General features: G+C 37.8%; 1 protein-coding gene and 1 non-coding gene across 7 annotated transcripts in view; both read left to right on the top strand.

Annotated features, from left to right (window-relative positions):
• Positions 1-712: 712 nt before the first annotated feature.
• On the top strand, positions 713-819 carry LOC114006846 (U6 spliceosomal RNA). The gene has a single exon (XR_003548517.1). It is a non-coding gene; the product is annotated as a U6 spliceosomal RNA (small nuclear RNA).
• A 3669-nt stretch (positions 820-4488) lies between these two features.
• C9orf72 (C9orf72-SMCR8 complex subunit) overlaps positions 4489-21114 on the top strand; it is a 48129-nt gene continuing 31503 nt past the window's right edge. The window contains exons 1-7 of one of the 6 annotated variants that reach the window (XM_027769794.1): positions 4489-4769; positions 6048-6107; positions 10697-10792; positions 11429-11493; positions 12938-13010; positions 17312-17428; positions 20373-20608. In XM_027769794.1, coding sequence (XP_027625595.1) covers positions 4617-4769; positions 6048-6107; positions 10697-10792; positions 11429-11493; positions 12938-13010; positions 17312-17428; positions 20373-20608 — 800 coding nt within the window. In that variant the 5' untranslated portion in view covers positions 4489-4616. Of the gene's footprint in view, positions 5061-6047; positions 6108-10696; positions 10793-11428; positions 11494-12937; positions 13011-17311; positions 17429-20372; positions 20609-21114 lie in introns of all 6 variants that reach the window. The other 5 variants (XM_027769792.1, XM_006143081.3, XM_027769793.1 and 2 more) reach the window with 5 other exon arrangements.

Genomic DNA, 21114 nt, shown 5'->3' with positions numbered 1-21114 from the left:
CTGCTTTCCCGCAGCAGTCCTAGAACCGGCCCCTTCCTGGGGACCCAGCGGTGACCCGCCAGGAACGCTGTCTCTGTGGGCTCCGCGGAAAGGAACCTCGGGCCCCGGGAGGCCTGGCCGGGAAGAAGGCCAGAGGGCAGATGGCTTCCAGCTCCTCGGGACCAGGTTGAAGTTTACTAGATGGTCCCTGCCGGCGGGAAGATAACGCTGAACGTGGCGGGGGTGTGGACATATTGCACGCCTACAGAATTCCGTTTGTAAAGAGTGCTGATGTCTTAAGTGTGAGCAGCAGTGCTAGACTGAGTGTACTCTGTGGGACATGACCTAGTTGCTTCACAGCTCTGAGGTTACAGTCTTACTTAAAGGAAGTCAGCGTTGTAACTTGGGCATCATTTCACGGATGGAAATCATTTGCAGAAAGAAGTGCACTGATTACACGTCTGTGTCCACACAGTCTTTCTGGCCACGCTGAACTCCACCGGGCTTTGTGTTCTGGAAAAGGAGGGAGGTTGTGCCCTTGCTCAGGAGGGATGGCCCTTTTAGCTGCGATAGAGATTATTAGGCTCCAGTGGAGTACAGTCTGGTTGTGGCAGGTGGACAGATTCATGCTCAGACTGTTCCCATCCATCACTGGGGGTGCAAAGGAAGGGTGTACATTCGAACATTTCTTGTGTACAAAAGGTTTAGAAAGGGAGTAGAAAATACTGTTGGAGTGCTCGCTTCGGCAGCACATTCACTAAAATTGGAACGATACAGAGAAGATTAGCATGGCCCCTGCGCAAGGATGACACACAAATTCATGAAGTGTACCATATTTAAAAAAAAAAAGAAAAGAAAAAGAAAATACTGTTAAATATGGTCTTTCTCAGACTTTGGAAAACTTTATAACATGATCTGGGAACATTACCTAAGCAAGATTGCCACACATGAGCTATTCGTAATATAGAGTCAGAATATTTGAAATATTACCAGCACTTCTGCCAAACCCTGCCACTCTAGAATAACCCTGAATCACTTGGAAACTGATTTGTGATGACTGTGCTCTTTGTACATATGAAACAAAAAGAAATTGCAGACCATATTGCAGAGTGTACACACTAAGCCAGTACTTACCTGTTCCAGGAAACAATTACATACAACTTACTAAAAAGTCTTTATTTGGCTATGTTAGCAGGCCAAAATGTGTATTCAACGAAGTTTAAAAAAAAAAAAAAGCTAATGAAGATATCTTTCTTTTATGCCTGCCCTTGGGGTCTGTTCATTAAATAATGTAGTTCTAAGGAGTGGTAGGTTAGTCTGAGAATCTTGGATCTGTGAGAGATGGCCAGAAGTCATCTCTGAATCGTGCCTCCTGTTGAAAATTTAGAAGGTGTTATAGCCTGGTATTACAAACCGGTTCACTGTTCCTAAAGTGGCCCTAGACAGCTCCATTTGGGGCTGGTTTAGGATGCTGCTTCCCTTAGAGCAGTGAGAAGATAAATAGCAAGCATAGTTACAAGAAGTGAAATCCTTAGGGTGGTAGGTAGCTGATTTACAATAATAATGGACCAACCAGCTTTCTAAATACCAAGCAGGGAAGAGAGGGCTGACTTTCCACAAAGGTTTAGGGGGAAAAAAGGCAAAATCTCAAACTTACCACTATGGTAACAGTTTTAGCAGATATTAATTAATGTAATCATATGTCTGCGCATGTTGGATTATTTTCAGAAAGTGTATTGGATAAATGCTTATGAACCCTGTGCTTTGTTTACAGGAGTGGCAAGCCACCATCTCACCCAGTTTGGATTCTGGCTTCCCTCAAAAGACTATGGCTAATGTTTGATAACCCTCTGGAGTAGCCAACAGTACTTACATATAAGATTTGTAGAAAAAAGACTATTGATGTTGATGGATTTTTTTTTTTAAGCACATTTATATATATGGATTTTCCTCATCAAAGACAGGTTGTTTCTTTTGGCAAGATTTAAAGTTAAATAATTCAACAGGGTTCTCGTTATTCATTTTTTTTCTAATTATACTAGGGATGAGACTAACTGTATAATTATTGGCAAAATATAATAGATCGATTTTCATAACTAGACAAAAAATAAAATTTTCCTATAATTCAATCACATTTTGCTCTAGGGCTCAATCTTGTTTTAGGAAATACTTTTATTTTCAATATAATGAAATATTACAGTTATAATAATGTATATGTGATTATTCACATTTTATTAAAAAAGAAAAATATATTTACAATATAATTTTGTAACTGTGTATTTACTTAGTTCATTTTCTTGGCCTCTAGTTTTCTGTTGTCAGTGATTAATACATTAATGTTAATTCTAAGGAACATTATGGTTTTGATTCAAAGTTACATTCCAGTTTACATCATTGTAAAAACTGACTGTTGAAATTGTAAAAAGAATGGATTTTGTTTTTAAATTTGCTGTAGGGCACATACACTCCCTTGGGAGAGAGTAGGAGAGTGAGAACGCACACTGAGAAGGAATGGTCATACTACAGTCCCCTCTTCGTTTTCTGCTTGAGAATTTGAGTACACAAGTACATGCATTTGGCATGTTTTTCAAGCTGCTGGGTCCAGGACTTTGAACCTCACAGTTGGCCACAGGGGATTCAGCTGCCTTAATCACCATGCTTCTGGCTGACCCCAAAACAGTGAATATTTTAAACAAGCTGCATAGCTTATATACAGCTGTCAAATGTCATCTCTTAAGACTATTAAATTGGTGTAACGTATTAATAAGTAAATATTATCTAAGTGAATTTCTGAAATAAAAAATACACATGTAAAAACTATCTTTATATTAAACCATTACTGTGCATACATACAGTTAAATGTTGCCAGGCTCTGTAAGTCTATTCATAATATGATATAAGCCCTCATCTAATGCTCTAAAAACAGATGTCACTGTGCTTTTCAAGAGAGTTCACCAACTGACCACACTTGTCAACATGTAGATATAAAGTTACTTGCTTTGACATAAATGTAGTTATAGATGTTAACTCCCAAAGCAATCAGACTGGCAGAAATAGGTTTAACACACTTACTAGCTGTTCTCCATTACTGTTGTGATAAATAGATTTCATAATTTTAGACTTGCCTTAAATTATCATAATTTTTTACATTTTTGATCTTTGATTATAGGTGTTCATTTTCAATACTTGCAGAAATGGTTAGTTTAATAATATCCCGTGGACCCTTTGAGTGGATTAAGATATGCAAGTTAAGCAAGAAGACCAAAAGCCCCGGGTTCCAGCTTGACTCTGAGCTTGTTCACCATCTTTATGTCTAGTTTCTCAGTATTTGAGTGGGTCCCTTTGAGATATGCAAGTTAAGCAAGACCAAAAGCCCCGGGTTCCAGCTTGACTCTGAGCTTGTTCACCATCTTTATGTCTAGTTTCTCAGTAGATTGAAGGGCTTGAACAGGACCCAGCCAGTCTTTTTGCTTTTTACATGTTCTAAGTAGTTGAAGCTTTTTTAAATCTTAGGCATTTAGTATAAAGGCGTTACTCTTTTTGTATTGATAAAATGCTATGATGCTTTTTTGACTAGCATATTAAATGTATTTATCTTTGTCTTGATTTTGATACCCAGAAAGTTTGTTGCGGATATTTGCCCACTTTTCTATGGTTCCAGATTTGTGTTTTTTTCAGTCTTACATCCTTTGTGGTGGTGGTGATGGTGGTGGTGGTGGTGTTCTGTTAGCAGGTTTAAGGTTTTTTTCACTGTTAAACGTTGTATTACTTTTCTAAGATTACTGTACCAAAGGATCACAAACTGGGCAGCTTAAAACAACAGTAGATTCTCCCCCAGTTCTAAAGCTAGAAATGCACAATCTGGGTGCCAGGAAGGGATGAGCTGAAGAATGTAGTGAAGACGCCTTTCTTCTTCCTAGCTTCTGACGGTGACTAGCAACTCTTTCCTTGACTTTTGGTTGCGTCATCCCAGTCTCTGCCCTTTGTCTTCACATGGCTGTCTTCTCATGTACTGTATCTCCAGATTGCTCTCTCACCTTGTAACCATTACTAGTCATTGGTTTAGGGGCCACCTTGTTCCAGTATGACTCTGTCTTAACTTGATTACACCTATTTCTACATAAAGTCACATTCACATACGTCAGGGCTTAGGATTTGAACATCTTTTTGGGGTCACAGTTCAGTGCATAAGTATCAAGGTCTCTAGCTGAGCCTTCACCTCATTATACTCCTCTTGAGTTACAATAGTTTAGGGACCAAACATTCAGTCATATCAAAATTGTACGTAAACCAGATATTCGGGAATTGTGAAAGTCTGTTTGATGAGCTTTAGTGTATAACATTTCACATAAATGTAGAAAGGCCTTTTTATTTCAGTTCATTAATATTTTAGATTTCTAAATTATCTCCTGAATATAAGCAGTAAGTTAGTATGCCTCATAAAGTTATCATTATATCAGCAAACTTTTAATGAGTACTTCCCATGCCAGTTGATGTCTCTATCCTGGTAGGAGATGACAGACTTCTAAATCTTTCCTGACTAAGAGGAGAAACCTAATATGTCTAATCATGGTTTTGTATGTCATTGTTTAGATGTCTCTGGCGCTTTTCAATAATGTGACAACTGGGATGCAGTGATGTCGACACTCTGCCCACCACCATCTCCAGCTGTTGCCAAGACAGAGATCGCTTTAAGTGGTGAATCTCCTTTACTAGCAGCTACCTTTGCTTACTGGGACAATATTCTTGGTCCTAGAGTGAGACACATTTGGGCTCCAAAGACAGAGCAGGTACTTCTCAGCGATGGAGAAATAACATTTCTTGCCAACCACACCCTTAATGGAGAAATCCTTCGAAATGCAGAGAGTGGGGCTATAGACGTAAAGTTTTTTGTCTTGTCTGAAAAGGGAGTAATTATTGTTTCATTAATCTTCGATGGGAATTGGAATGGGGATCGGAGCACCTATGGACTGTCAATTATACTTCCCCAGACAGAGCTTAGTTTTTACCTCCCACTTCACAGAGTGTGTGTTGACAGATTAACACATATTATCCGGAAAGGAAGGATATGGATGCATAAGGTGAGTGGCTTTTACACTTAACCATGCTAACCTAGCCTCGAAAGTTTGCTCTTTGATACATGTATATCTAATTTTTAAAAATAATATACAATTCAAGTCAAAAAGTAGCTATGAATTACTTGGCATTTGCCATGTAAATACAGGTAGATCTAATCTGCTGTCTGTGATCATAATGTCCTTGGAAGGTAGGAGGATAGCTCCACATTGTAAATGCTCCACATTGCAAATTACTAAAGCTAAGAGAAATTAGGAATTAGAGTAACTTTTAGAGTCTGGATTTTGCTTGGAGCCTTTGACTCTGAAACCTTTTATTCTCTTTCACTTAGTACCATGTGTAGATATACGCAGTTATAGATCATTGTTTCATAAGTGTTTGGCCATGAAGCCTTTGGTCCCTTCAATCCCTCTGGCAAATTTGAAAATTTATTAAATGAGATTGGACCAAATAGTTTCTAGAACCAGTTTCTTTTAATTTTATAGATTAAGCTAGAGGAAATTATTGTTTTTTCCTGATTCCCATAGTTTTAATATATAGTGATATTTACATTTCGGTATACTTTTGTCATATCTAAAGAACAAATTTAATTGTCCTTGTCAGTTTGATACTAATATGGAAATCCATTAACGCATTTAATTTTATAAGGCTTTACCTGCTAGTAAGGAAAAATAGTATCTTTTAGAAAATGGTCTTTACTGTGCTTAAAGACTTGCCTCCTTATTTATCATGTTTATGAAAACTATTTAAAATTAGGAAAGTGTTCCAGTTTCAACTTGATTTTGTTCCATTTGAAAAGTGCAAGTCAACTATTTTACTTTTTGGAACTACACAGTGTTTTCTGTCCTCCCTCCTTTTTTCCCTAAAATGGAAAATATTTTTCTTGTGAACTAAATTACCCAAAGATATATCTGCATTTCACTGTGTTATGAAAAATAAGCAAATATCAAAATGTAGGGTTTTTTTTTTTTAATAAATTTTCTCTTGCTCAGGAAAGGCAAGAAAGTGTCCAGAAGATTGTCTTAGAAGGCACGGAACGAATGGAAGATCAGGTAAAGTACAGGACACATACACTCCAGTACCATTGTTCTATGACCTATGTCTGTGTAAGGCTCATGACCACTTTTGTTATGGCATTGAAGACATACTAGATTGACACAGTGAGCCTGAAAACTGAACAGTGCCTTTTGGAGATACAGAGAATAAACTGGAAAAAAATAAATAAATAAAAATAAAAGAAAAAATGGGACCAGCAATTAGCATAATGGCTATGTCGCTGGACTCCCACGTAGTCGACCGTGGTTCAAGTCCCGGACCTGGTGGCTTAAACTCGCGCCCTGTGCGTGCGTGCCTAAGATCCCGAGAGGAGAATGGAGGAGAAGGGATTGCGGCGTGGCCATCCCCCCTGGGAGGTGATTTCTCACTTTCTGTCTCACTGTCTCTCTCTCTGTGTCTGGCGAGCGCACGTGCCCTATAGCAAAAAGCTCTCCAAAAAATAAAATAAAATAAAAAAATAAAAGAGAATAAACTGGATTAAAATATCAGACCTGAAAAGTTAAATCAGTAAACAAAGAGTAGTAGTAATTATATCTACAAATTAATATTTGTTCCCTTTTGTTTTTTCTGTTTTCACAGAATAAGTTTTAGATAACTTGTTCCTAGTAAAAAATATAACATTTTATATATATGGGATTTTCTTTAAGGTGTTGCTTCTCAAACAGTCCCACAGAAATAATTACAACAGGAAGAGAATGAGTGTTATTACTAAGGTATCTGGGGGTATAGGCACATCTTTAAGCACAATATTTCTTTAAAGCCTTATGTCATATCTTTAAAAGTTACACTGTTTAGGGACCAGCAGTTGGCGTAATGGCTGTGTCACTGGACTTCCATGTAGTTAAACACGGGTCAAGGCCTGTTGGCGTAATGGCTATGTCACTGGACTTCCATGTAGTTGACCACGGGTCAAGTCCTGGACCTGGTGGTTTAAACTCACCAGGCATGTGTGCGTGCATGCCCAAGATCCCAAGAGGAGAATGAAGGAGAAGGGATTACGGCATGGCCATCCCCCCTGGGGAGTGGTTTCTCGCTTTCTCTCTCTCTGCCTCCTTCTGGCGAGCACATGCGCCCAATAGCATAAAAAAACCTCTCAAAAAAAAAATGTGTGTGTATATATATATATATATATATACACACACATACACACACACACACAAACACACACACACACACACTGTTTATATATTTCCTGAGATACCTATTTTGTTTATGCCTTTTTTCCCCCTAATTTGATAGATGGCATGTACACTCACTAGAGAGACGAGGAGGGGAAAAGTGAGAAAGCACCCCCCACGAGTGGTGACTAAGGAAGCTACTTCCCCATGGTTGACCATGGTTTGAATCTCGCACTGGCAGCTTGAAAAACACACCAGATATGTGTATATGTGCCCCAAATCTCAGTAGGTTGGCAAAATGGAGAAGAGATTGCTGCATAACTGTGCCTCCCAATGGAGGTGTTTTCTGCCTGTCTTCCTCTCTCCCTCTGGCAAGTTCATGTGTCCTCTAGCAACTTAAAAAAATTAGTAATTTTTCTTATTAACATGCATTAACCAGGAAAACATAAAACCCTATAAATGATCTCCTTTATAAAATTATGTTTGGGGACCAGCAGATGACATAATGGTTACATTGCTGGACTCTCACAGTCAACTTGGTTTGAGTCCCGGATCTGGTGGTTAACTCACACCAGGCCCATGTGCATGCATGCCCAAAATCCCAAGAGGAGATTGGAGAAGGGATTGCAGCTTGGTCATCTCCCCTGGGGGGTGATTTCTTGCTTTCTCTCAGGCAAGCACATGTGCCCTATAGGAAAAATCTCTCTTAAAAAAGAAAGATATGTTTGTCCTTCTGTAAATAACTTTCCAGGTCAGGGGAGGTAATAGTGAAAGATCTGAGACTTACAAGAAAAGATTTTCCTTTACTCCAAGAAGCCCAGTCTTTAATTAGCAGTCAATAAATAGGGTCCCAAGAAGAGGAGGACTTGCACCAACTTCTAACCTACTAGGTATAGAGTAATTCATTATGTTATTGCAAGATAAGGAATCTAGGACCAAATAGAATTCTTTTATTGGGATTAGGATTTATTATATTTTTTTAAACAAGAAAATTTGAGTTGACCACTATTAATCGATTTTTTTTAAGGGCTTTTCTTAAAAACGTTATAATATCCCTATAAGTTACAAGGAAAGCGTATTTTGGACAAACCAAAATTTTCAAAGGGGAAACCTTGTCCTACTGTAAAGTTTAAGTTAGGGAAATGAAACTTGGGGGATTTTCTTTAGATTCTCTTCTGCATTCAGACTTGTAGGGTTTTTTGTTGAGCTTTATTGAGGATACCCATTCATTTACAGTGATAAATGTCTGAGAGAGTGTATGTGAAACACTGTTGATGCTTAAGCTAAGGGCAAGTATTATGCCAAAATTATCCTTTCTGAAAAACAAGGAGTTACTTTTTAATTGAGTCCTTCCAAATCTCACATTATGTGTTTTCAGCTATTTTGTTTTGAACAATAAATACTGCCTGGAGAAGATACATTAGTCTGAAAGAGCTTCAGTCAGTGCTAGTTTTGGATGCTTATAGCTGTCATCTGATAAAACTCCTCTACATGGAAGGGAATTTAAAGAGATTTCGGTCATTATTGTTGAATTATATGTAATAATTGAAATTATAAAAAACATTTATGTTACTTTAAAAAGCAAAAATAGAGGCTAGTAGGTGGCATGGTGGTTAAAGCACTAGATTCCCACATGGGTGGCCACGGCTCCATTCTCAGACCTAGTGGCTTGCTTTTTCACTTTTCTTTTTCTGTCTCTCTCTGATGGATGTATGTGCCCCAGAACAAATTAAAAAATAATAATTAAAATGAAATAATTCTAAAAAAAAAAAAAAAGCAGAAGCAATGAGTTGTGATCGTAGCAGTTTTTTTTTTTTTTTTTTTTTTTCCTTTGGTGAAGGGTTTTTGCTTAGGGTTTATGCAGTCACTGGAGAGAGATAGCAACAGTGAGAGGAAAAGTGAGAAATAGCCTCTCCACCCCTCCAAAGCTGGTCACGCTACAATCCCTTCTCCGTTCTCTTCCTGGGGTCTTGGGCATGCACAGACACACACCCAGCATGAGTTTCAAGTTAGTGGTTCCAGGATTTGAACCACAGTCAGCCATGTGGGAGTCTGGTGATGTAACTGTTACAGCATCTGCTCGCTCCAGCAGATGAATTTTCAAAACTAAAATTTCCTATTTGTATAAATGGGCCTATGGCTAAGGATAAAATTCCAGAGATAGTATCACATTTAAATTCTTAAGCTGCTTACCATGGAAAGGGGCTATGAAAAAACTGGGTTAGGTTACTCAGAAATGGCTAGCCAGTGGTTTGGTTGTTAAGGCACCAGATCCTACATAGCCAAGAATACGTGTTTCAAGTTCCAGCTCTGGGAGCTTGAAAAACACTTAAGGTGTGAATGCTTGCCTGCTTAAAATTCTGAGAGGAGAATGAAGGAGAAGGGATTTGGCATGCATGGCTGTCCCACCTAGGAATGATTGCTCACTTTCTCTCTCTCCTTGGCAAGCATGTGTATGTACCATATAGCAAAAACATAAAAACAAACAAAAATGGCTATAGGGATGATAGCAATTCTAATTTGGCAATGTATGTAAAGAGTTTGAATAAAATCATTTCGTGAAATGTGAGAGGAAAATAATTTATTGTTTCTAAAAAATGATTTTAAAAATATATTTAGGTGAAAATTGATAAGACTTAAAAATAATTTCAGCTGGGAGGGACCAGCAGTTAGCGTAATGGCTATGTCGCTGGACTCCCACGTAGTCGACCGCGGTTCGAGTCCCGGACCCAGTGGCTTAAATTCACGCCGCGCACGTGTGCATACGTGCCCAAGATCCCGAGAGGAGAATGGAGGAGAAGGGATTGTGGCGTGGCCATCCCCTCTGGGGGGTGATTTCTCGCTTTCTATCTCTCTGTCTCTCTCTGTCTGTCTGGCGAGAGCACGCGCCCTATAGCAAAAACCTCTCCAAAAAAAAATTTCAGCTGTATCTTAAAAGTTTATATACAATGGGGACTTCAAAAATTCATGGAAAAATAGAATTAAAGTATGATTTTATTCTGGTGCAGAAAATTTTAAAATATATGAATAGATTTTTTTTCATAATACACATTTCCTATTAATTTTTAAATATCCCTCATATTCAAGTTTGGGAGCAGCAATATGCTGTTGAAGAGAAGGAAGATCCCATATTGTGACAACTGTAGTTCAAATCCAGGTCTGGTCAGCCTAAAACATGCCAGGCACATGCACGATTATCCATGATAGATGGGCTGGATGACTAGAAGAAGGGGATCACAGTGTGACCAGACCCTGTGGAGGGTATGCTTCACTCTCTTTCTCTAGGCGCACACCTCAGTGCCCAGCTTTTAGGATAACCAGAAATAAAACTTTGCCTTCCCATGTGGTCCCAGCCTGCCAAGTAGCAATGTCAAACCAACACTCTGGGCTTCGTGTTAGATTTTTTTACTGACCAGCTTATCCCATATGATGTAATTTTCTTCACTTCATTTTACTTTATTGTGCAGGGTCAGAGTATTATTCCAATGCTTACTGGGGAAGTAATTCCTGTAATGGAACTCCTTTCATCTATGAAATCACACAGTGTTCCTGAAGAAATAGATGTAAGTTCTAATATTAAATGGGAGCAGTTCTACCCATTATCAATTTCTTTGAGTTATATTGCTATTATGTATATAGTACTATTCTAATTTTTTTAATTCTAATTTTAGTAGTATATAATTTGTCATCAGTATTATTTATATGAAGTCATATTTTTATTATTCATATGAAGGAAGAGTTCTAGACCTTATAGAAGTAATTAGTATTTAATACAGTCATTTTTGAAACAGAATATGCAACTTGGTGGCTACTAATAGAAATTTAGTTATCTTCGCTAATGTGGTTTCCTTAATCATTTGTTGAGGAAGTTTTGAATCACATACTGTGCATACAAAGATAACTTTAGGACACTGTTCTTGTTGCTTTCTGACTTTGTCATTAAGATTGGTTCCTGATTCTGACAGCTCAGAAGAGGAAGTTCTTGTAAAATTGTTGCTTAACCTGCCTGAGCAGCTTTCGCATTTGTTCTTCTGAACGTTTATGGTATTGCACAGAGATTGTTTTTATAGGGAGTCTTGATTCTAAGACATGAAGGCAAAGCGAATCTAGACTTCAGAAAACATGGGTATTAAAAGTATTATTTCAACATTGTGTTGTAGCCAGACTAATTTGTTTTGTTGTTTGCTTGTGCACTTTAGATAGCTGATACAGTACTCAATGATGATGATATTGGTGACAGTTGTCATGAAGGCTTTCTTCTAAAGTAAGAATTTTGACTCTTTTTATATAAGCTGGGTAGAGCAGATATACATCTTATGCCTGCCTATGACAAAATGTGGAAGGAAGAAAATAGAATACTTATCTACTCAGATTCTGCTAGGGACAAAATTGTATATTTGACCCATTGATTAAATGTGTGTTCTTTTTCATTTATTATATGTGTGTGATGTTTATGATGTTACTGCTTTTATTATTTAAAGAAGCTGAGTTTCAATAGTGCCAGACCAGAAATCTTGATTCCTTATTTGGTTCTAGTTTCTTGTTTTACTTCTCATTACAGCTAAAACTAAGAACTCTAATTAATCTCATTACAATTAAAACTAAGAACTCTAATTAAATTGCATTATAAATGGACTTGAGTTATTTAGGCCTATAATAGAAAATTATTTATATCTGTATTGTTATGTTCTAGCTTAGAGTGGAATTTAGTTAAGAGTATAGATTCCAAAACCAGATTTACCTGAGATATTTCTATATAACCCTGAACAGGCTACCTGAATTCTGTGTTACTCCACTTCATCATCTGTGAAATGAGAATAATAATAATACCTAGGTTATAGGATTGTCGTAAGCATTGAGTAAGATAAATCATATAAAGCACTTAAAACAATGTTTGGGGGGGCTGGCAGGTGGCTTGATGGTTGAGGTGCTGAACTCCATGGCTGACCAGGGTTCAAGTCCCAGACTTGCCAGCTTGTTTTCTCACTTTGCCTTTCACTCTCTCTCCCTCTGGTCAAATTAAAAAATAATTCTAACAAATGAAGTTAAATAATTAATGTTTGGAACAGAGAACACTTAATAATAGCTAATACCTAATATTTTCTATTTATATTTCTTCTAAGGAAAATGATAATAGTCATATCCAATATTTATTGAGTGCCTATGTTTAGTACCTATGCTAAGTTCTCTACACGTATTATCTCGTCTACTATATTAGTGTTTATTTACAAATTCAGATTGTCATAAAATTTTATTTTTAAAAATGAGAAGTGAAAGGATCAAGTATTTGCTTCTGTGTCCAGTCTTTTCCTCAGGCTAATGATGAAATATCAGAGACAGGAGTGAATTTGGCCTTCAAACCTTAATGGCTTGAATCAGAAGCACTTTAGTCATGAATCTGCTCAATGTCAGTCACTTGTATGTTATTTTTAATCTCATTTGACTTTAAATTATTTACTTCTTGACACACAAATTTTTTCAGCTATGAAATGATCTTTTACTAACTGGGTTGTTTTCAGGTTCAGTTGAGAGACTTTCTCTGAAAGACCCCTGGAAAATGTAAAGTCCTATACAAATACATTATGCATATAACTTTAGCGTTTATAAGCTTTTCGGAGTTCTTCAAAATTCATTTCCTTTTTTTTTTTTAGTTTGTGAAATTGTTTTATAGCTAATATTTTCTCATCTTTATTTTTTTTAACTTACAGTGCCATCAGCTCACACTTGCAAACCTGTGGCTGTTCTGTGGTAGTAGGTAGCAGTGCTGAGAAAGTGAATAAGGTAATTTACTTTACAATGCAGAAGATGATCTGACTTTTAAAAACTAACACATCATGGAGTATTATTTAATCACTAGGTTGCAATTAGATATTCTAGTAGTATAAGGAAGCAATATAATCTCACCAACTTGCTATGATAACTTGTGGCAAAAATGAGTTTGAGGCTAGCAGGTGGCATGGTGGTTAAGGTGCTAGATCCTACATAGTCAATTTCACAGCTTGAGTCTCGGATCTGGCAGTTTGAATAACATGCCAGGTATATGTGCTGTTTTGCATCCAAAATCCTGAGAGAAGGATGGAGAAGGGATTGCAGTGTGGCCATATTCCCTGAAGGGTTATTTCTCACTCTCCTTCTGTCTCTCTCTAGTGAGCGCATGCAACCTTTGACAATAATCTAAAAAAATTAGTTTGAAATAAACTGAGTAAATAGGAAGTCATTCATCAGTTTCATTTTGATAACTCATAAGAACCACTCTCAGGACCAGCAGATGGCATAATTGTTACATTGCTGGACTCCCACATAGTCGACTACAGATGAATCCCAGACCTGGTCGCTTAAACTCACACGGGGTGCATATGCATGTGTGCCCAAGATCCTGAGATGAGAATGGAGGAGAAGGGATTGCGGTGTGGCCGGGGGTGGGGGGGTGTGATTTCTCGCTTTCTGTCTCTGTTTCTCCCTGTCTTTCTGGCAAGCGCACATGCCCTATAGCAAAACCTTCCCCCCACCCCCCAAAAAAGAACCACTCTCAGTTGTGTATAAATACATTTTTCAAAATACTTCTATTTCCCAGTGATGTTTTTAATAAGTATGAAAATAGTCATGTACGTTGGTACTAGTTCCAGAGCAATATGTTTTGTTCATTCCTCTTAATTTTCTTGTCCCAGTTTTCCTCCTGAATTCATCCCTTTCGAGGAGGTATTGCTATTCAGTGGTCAGTGGAAGTTCTGTTTTATTAATGTTTGTGACCACTTTCTCTAGTACTATATGAAGTATTAAAGAATTAATAAGGGGCCAGATGGGGGCACATTGGTAAACTGACACTCTGTGAGGCTAACCCACATGAAAGTTTCAGGTCTGTGTCCAGAGACATTCCTGAGTATGGCTAGGCACTTGAAACTAGGGATGGATCATGGCATCAGGATCCTGTAGGAGGTGCTATTTCTGTCTGTCTATCTCTCTTTTGTTCATTGAAGAAATATTGGGTTGTCTGGAAAGTCATGATGCATTTTTGCATAGAAAAATGCATGATGATGATCTAGTAGATGGATGAATTTAAAAAGAAAAATTAATGAACAATTATGTTTCCATGTATTAGGCAATAAATAATAAAAGGACTTAATACAGTCATAAAATCCCTTTTTATTTTTTCAAAGCTTTTGCCATAGAATGTGCACACTCACTGGAGAGAAACAGAAAGAAGGATAGTGAGAAATCACCCCTGAGAAGACACAGTTCCTTCTTCTCCATTCTCCTAGGATTTGGGGCATGCACAGATACGTGCCTGGTGTCATTTTCAGCCATTAGGTCCGGGACTCGAACTGTTGTCGGTCATGTGAGAATCTAGTGCCTTAAATACCATGCCACCTGCTGGCTGCCATAAAACCCCTTTAATAAAAGATTTCAAGGCCGCCCATAACATGGTGGTTAAGGCAACTGAATCCTACATGGCTGAGGATTCTGCAGCTCATGTCTTGGACCGAGTGGCTTGGGAAACACACCAGCATGTGTGCGTGCATGCCCAAAATTTCGAGAGAAGAATAAAGAAGGGATTGCAGCATTGCCATCTCCCCTGAAGGGGTGTTTTCTCACTTTGTCTCTCTAGCAAACACATGCACCCTGTAGCAAATTTTTTTAAAAAAAGGTATTTCATATTTGTCTTCACTGATCATTAATTAGAGTGTAGTAATAAGTGCATGTATCTACAAAGCAAAACTAAAGTTCTTTTTTTCCCCCCAGAGTTTTTTGTTTATTTATTTTTTTGTTTATAGGGTGCATATGTGTGCCCAGAGAGACAGAAAGAAATCACTCCCCCAGGGGTGGAACCATGCTGCAGTCCCTTATCCATTCTCCTCTTGGGATTTTGGGCACCCATGCACATGTGCCTGGCATGAGTTTCAAGTCACCAGGTTTGGGACTTGAGCAACAGTCAACCACATGGGAGTTCTGGGCCTTAACCACTATCTTACCTGCTGGCCCCCAAAACTAAAATTTTTTAAAAGTCTTATTCAAGGACCATTAGGTGGCATAGTGATTATGGGGTTGAAATCCCATGTGGTTCACCATAGTTTGAGTCCCAGACCTGGTGACTGTCTGCCTGTTTCTTTCTCTCTCTCGCGCGCGCACTCTGGTCAAATAATAATAAAATTAAATAAACCTTTTTAAAAAGTTTTATGGAAAAATATGTTGGGAATGATTACTTTCTTATCAAAATTTTTTTTTTCTTTAATGAACTACTCTATGTACTCATATGAATTTCAGTTGACTAAAATTATATTTCTCATGTAATCATTATTTCACATCTAGGGGCAAGTGATCTTATTTACATGTTATTTCAGTTACCCTGAATAGGAGGATTTCCATTTGTGATTTTCAGAGCCTTAGGTTTCTACAGAAGGACTTTTCAGTCTGCTAGGTGGAGGGAGAAATGCTCCATGGGTGGGGCTGTATTTTTTTGAGCATTTCCTCATCCCCATCCTTTTTAGGAAGAATAACTTCCCTTTTTTCTTTTTAGAGAGAGTTTTGCTATAGGACACCAGCACTTGCAGGAGAGACAGGCAGAAAGTGAGAAATCACACCACAATCCCTGCACCTCCTTTCTCCTCTCAGGAGTTTGGGCATGCACACACACACACACACCCGGTGTGAGTTTCAAGCTGTTGGGTCTGGGACGTGAACCGCAGTAGACTATGTGGGAGTCCGGCGATATAACCATTACGCTATCTGCTGGTCCCCTTTTTTCCTTTTTTAAGGTTTACCTATTTCATTTATGAGAGAAAGGCAGAGACACTCTTGACAGTCTCCCCACCGTGGTCCAACCTTATCCTTGCAGCCTGGCAAGATCAAGGAAATTCCCAGCATGTTCAGGTAGTCCCAGGACACAACCTGAAGCCTTCTGAAATGGCTTCCAACATCACATGGCAGTACCCTCACTGCCTGTGCTGCTATAGCTGGGCTGCCCCTTTTCCTTTGTTTTTTGTTTGTTGTTTGTTTGTTTTTTTAGTTATTGCCTTAGAGCACTTGAGAGAGACAATGAGAAGGAAAATGAGAAGTCACTCTCAAGGGGGGATGACCACACTGCAATCCAGTCTCCTCCATTCTCCTGGGATTTGGGGCACACACATACACACTCACACACACACATATGCATGCATGCCCAGTATGATTTTCAAGCTGCAAGGTATGGGTCTCAAAGCTGGTCAGCCATTTGAGAGTCTAGCACCTTAACCACAATGCAACCTGCTAGACCCTGGGCTGCCCCTTTTGTCTTTTTAATTTGAGAAAAAAATATTGCCACCCTTCTCGATTGAAAACCACTGCTTTAACATAATGCCTCTGAATTCCAACATTGTTACTTGTTTTTTGGTTTTTTTAAGAATTACTTACTTTAATTTTACTTATTTATTGTTATTATTCAGTTTTACTAAGAGAAGGAACAAGAGTGAGAAAGCAAGCTGCCAGGTCTGAGACTCAAACTTGGCCATGTGAGAGTCCAGTGCCTTTTCTAGTAGAGCTGTAGGTCAAACCCTATTTGAAACAGGGATTTCTAAATCCCCACCAATGGGCTGCTTATTGTAAATCAAACTGAAAGATTTGAACACTCCTTGATACTTGTTGTGATTGATTTCTCAGAGTAAGCTATTAAACAGAAGCCTAATTCTGCCTAATTTAAATGCATTTAGTTGCCTTGTCCAAAATTGTTGGCTTGTTTGAAAAGCAGTTACTGCAGGGTGGAGATACTACCAAAAATTGTATTAGGTCATTATTTCCTATTGAAATAACAGTTCCATGGCCAAATAAGTTAGAGAAAAATCTGCATATTTTAGGAGAGTCAATGTATTCAAATGTTACTGGCTTTGAGATACCATGTTGTAAATTTATCAAGCATATCCTAAACTTATTTGACCACAGAACTCCTGCTTTAAGCAATGACTGTTAGACCCATGGACCATTCTGGTTAACTAAAGAATACGTCTCAGGATGTACTTTATGGACAGCTGAAATTTATTCAAGTATCTTTAATAAGCAAACTAGTGGTCTTTTTTCTTCATGTTTTAATGTAAAAATCTTTTCTTTTATAGATAGTGAGAACGTTATGCCTTTTTCTGACTCCAGCAGAGAGAAAATGCTCCAGATTATGTGAAACAGAATCATCATTTAAATATGAGTCAGGGCTCTTTGTACAGGGCCTGCTAAAGGTATAGTTTCCATTTGTCATAAACCTGTTTTTTAAATAATTTTTGATACTCTTTATAAGCATTTTAAATATTTGCATTCAGTACACCACATGTTTATATGCCCAAAGGACTAACTTCCTTTACACAATTCTGAGCAGATTATATGTCTTACGGATTTATGGTTAGTATCATCAGTGAAACACTGTGGAATATCTTTGTTTTAGAAGTGTTCCCTGTAGCTATGAGACTAACTTTAGGACTTTTTGTGTTTTTAAATACATACTTGAATCAGGCTGCACTTCTGAAATGTGAATATTTTATCACTTCTCTGCTTTTGGGCTAAGATCAAACATAAAATTGGAACATTTCTTTTTCACTGACCAGAATTGAGTTTGTTTTACCATTTTGTGTTTGTATTGCCATATTCATTCATATAAAAAAAATTTTCAAGCATCTTAAATGTATAGGATTTGAACAGTTCATATGTGTGTATGTATATATACACACACATATATGTATAGAGAGAGCAATTCATGTGTGTGTGTGTGTGTGTGTGTATGAATGCTCTAATCCTATACATATATATATAGAGAGAGAGAGAATGAGAGGCTATTCCTTATTCAAATGCTTGGGACTAAAGTGTTTCACATTTCTGATTTGGTAATATTTGTTTGCATATAACGAAATATCTTGGGATGAAACCTGAGTTTAAATATTAAATTCACTTGTATTTGGGTTGTCGGAAAAGTCGTGACATATTTTTTCTGTTTTTCTATGCAAAAATACATTGTGACTTTTTTGATGACCCAATATACACCTTATACATGCAAGCCAAAGGTAAAGTTTATTTTATTTATAATGGATCACATGTGTGTATTCACGAGAGAGAGAAAGAGGCACCTCAACGGGGTCTCCTTATGCCATCTTCCTTCCAACACTGTAGGTCTTCAGGATCTTGGTCACAGGCACACACCTGGTACGTTTCAGGTCAAGCAGGCTAGGGACCCAAACCTGCAGTCAGCCATGTGGCTTCTATACTGCAGCTCAGTATGCTTGCCACTGCCTGCACCACCAAGGCTGGACTGTAATGCAGCTTTTTGACTGCAGTCTGCCTGTGAGGTCATGGGTTGAATTTTCCACTTCAGAGGTCATGTTGGTGCTCAGAATCTTAAGGATTTTGAAGCATTTTGGATTTTAGATTTTGGGATTAGGGATGTTCAATCTATATTAGAAAAAAACACACATTTATGTTTTTAATACATAAGACAAAAATTGTATGTTTTTCTTCTAGTTAATCGAATATACTTTTCAAGGAACAAAACAGATAAGTGTAAATTAGCAATTGTTTTCAATAATTAAAAGGAAAATAGTTGTTTACTTTATTGAATCTATTATTGGTCTTTCAATTATAGTCAATGACATGAATAAATAACTTTCCTAATGATTATGTGATTTTTCTCAGTGAATACTTCCTTAAGGACGTCGGCATATCAAAACAAAAACATTTTAAAAATTGTTGCAAATACAAATTCAGTTTTTGCATTTTCAGTATTGTGCCTGCTGTAAATTCAAAATAATAGTATTTAAATGTAGGAACTAGTTAAAGGAAACACATTTCTAATTTGAATTTTACCGGTGTGTAAATAAGAACTTCTTCCTGTTAAAAGCATAATACAATAAAATGCTCAATACTTTTATTTTCGCAACACTGTCTTACTTAATTATATAATTTTATCCCTGAAAGACACCTATACCAGGTGTGGAGGCAAACTAGAAACTACGATTTAATGAAAAGAGTATTCGAGTTCTCTGTGCAGGTCTAAATTATATAGTCTTCCAGAAAATACCTTTACATTATGCCAAAATAATTGCAGCTTTCTAAGAGTGAAAAAAGTGGAACTAGCCCGTCTTCTGGTACGTAGCACACAGCACAGTACCTCAATAGGTATTTGTTACATGGTAACTGGTTACCCAGATGACGGTACCTGGAAAGAAATAAATGTTTTACTTATTATAAAAATTTGTATTCAGGCCAGCCAGGTGGCATTGTGGTTAAGGCAACTGGATTCCACAGAACCAGTTGTGCATTTGAGTGAATCCAAATGCGCAGTGAACCTGGTGGCTTGAAAAACATGCAGGGTGCATGTACGTATGTGCCCAGAATCACAATAGGAGAATGTAGGAGGGATTGCGACATGGTCATGGTCATCCCCCCAAGGGGGCTTTCTCTCTTTCCCTCTCTGTCTTTCTCTGGAGAGCTCTTGCACCTGATAGCAAATGGGAAAAATAAAACTCATTGAGATGAGTATAAAATAAGAAAGAAAAAGTCATTTATGGTTTCATAACTTACTGAATAACTACCATAAATATTTGGCATATTTCTTTCTAGCCTTTTTTTCCTGTATATATTGTCTTCAGTCCTCCTCAACATTACTTATAATTGGATTATACTCTTGTGTTTTAATCCATTTTGGGGGACAGTACATTATAAATTTCTTTCAATATTAGCACGAAATTCTGCAACTTCATTTTTTAGTAGCTAAACAATAAATCTGTATTTAGTCAGTCCTGTTTTGAGGATGGTTGGATTGTTTCTGATGTTTTGCTATTAAAACCAGCTCTGTAGTGAACACTCCTGAACTTTGCAGAAAATTGTGATTTAATTTCTTAGGATAAGTGTCTAGCAATGGATTTGCTAAATCAAAACCAGTTTCTTTAATTAAAACATAATTCTTTGGGGCTAGCAGGTGGTGTGGTCATTAAAGCGCTGGATTATCACTTCCACATGGCCGACCGTGCTTTGAGTCCTGGACCTGCTAGCTTGCTTTCTCACTTTCTTTCTGTCTCTCTCTGGGGAATTAAAATAATAATGATCATAATAAATAAAATTAAATAATTAATTCTTTTAAAAAATACATAATTCTTCATATCATTTGGTATGTAAATTTTCTTTTCATTTTGACAGGATTCAACTGGCAGCTTTGTGCTACCCTTCCGACAAGTCATGTATGCTCCGTATCCCACCACACACATAGACGTGGATGTCAATACTGTCAAGCAGATGCCACCTTGCCACGAACATATTTATAATCAGCGCAGATATATGAGATCAGAGCTGACAGCGTTCTGGAGAGCCACTTCAGAAGAAGACATGGCTCAAGATACAATCATCTACACAGACGAAAGCTTCACCCCTGATTTGTATGTAAAGTTCTGCTTTTTGATATTATTGGCTAACAGCAATGTGGACCTGTATCATTTCTGAATAACAACAAAACAAGTTGTGTTTCAGAAGAGATATTGTTGTAGAGTGCCACCAAATGAACGACTGCCAAAGCCAGATTAAGTTTAAAGGGAGTCTTTATTAGCTGGCCAGCAACTACAGTCTGAGGCTCGGGGGGAAGGGGGCACCAAGAGTCAGAACTGTAGCCCCGACTGCAGTTGGAGTAGTCTTTTTACAGGCAGTCAGTTACCAAGGGTTTCTATGCAGGCAGTTACAGAAGCTGAATCAAGCAGGTTAATTATTTCTGAGGGGAGTGGGGTTTCCATGTAAGCAGTTACATTGCTAAACAAAAGGGTTTCAGGCTAGTTAGCAAAGACAGTAGCAGGTACAGGATTTCGTCCCGGATGCGGTTTTAGCACTAGCTATTTTCTCATGGGAAGAGCAAGCAGGTTTACAGAAGCAGACAGCCATGTTAGGGGAAGGG

Source organism: Tupaia chinensis, unplaced genomic scaffold (assembly GCF_000334495.1).
Source record: "Tupaia chinensis unplaced genomic scaffold, TupChi_1.0 Scaffold000093_1, whole genome shotgun sequence".
Taxonomy (NCBI): Eukaryota; Metazoa; Chordata; class Mammalia; order Scandentia; family Tupaiidae; genus Tupaia; species Tupaia belangeri.
This window is presented reverse-complemented; position numbering and strand designations above follow the sequence as displayed.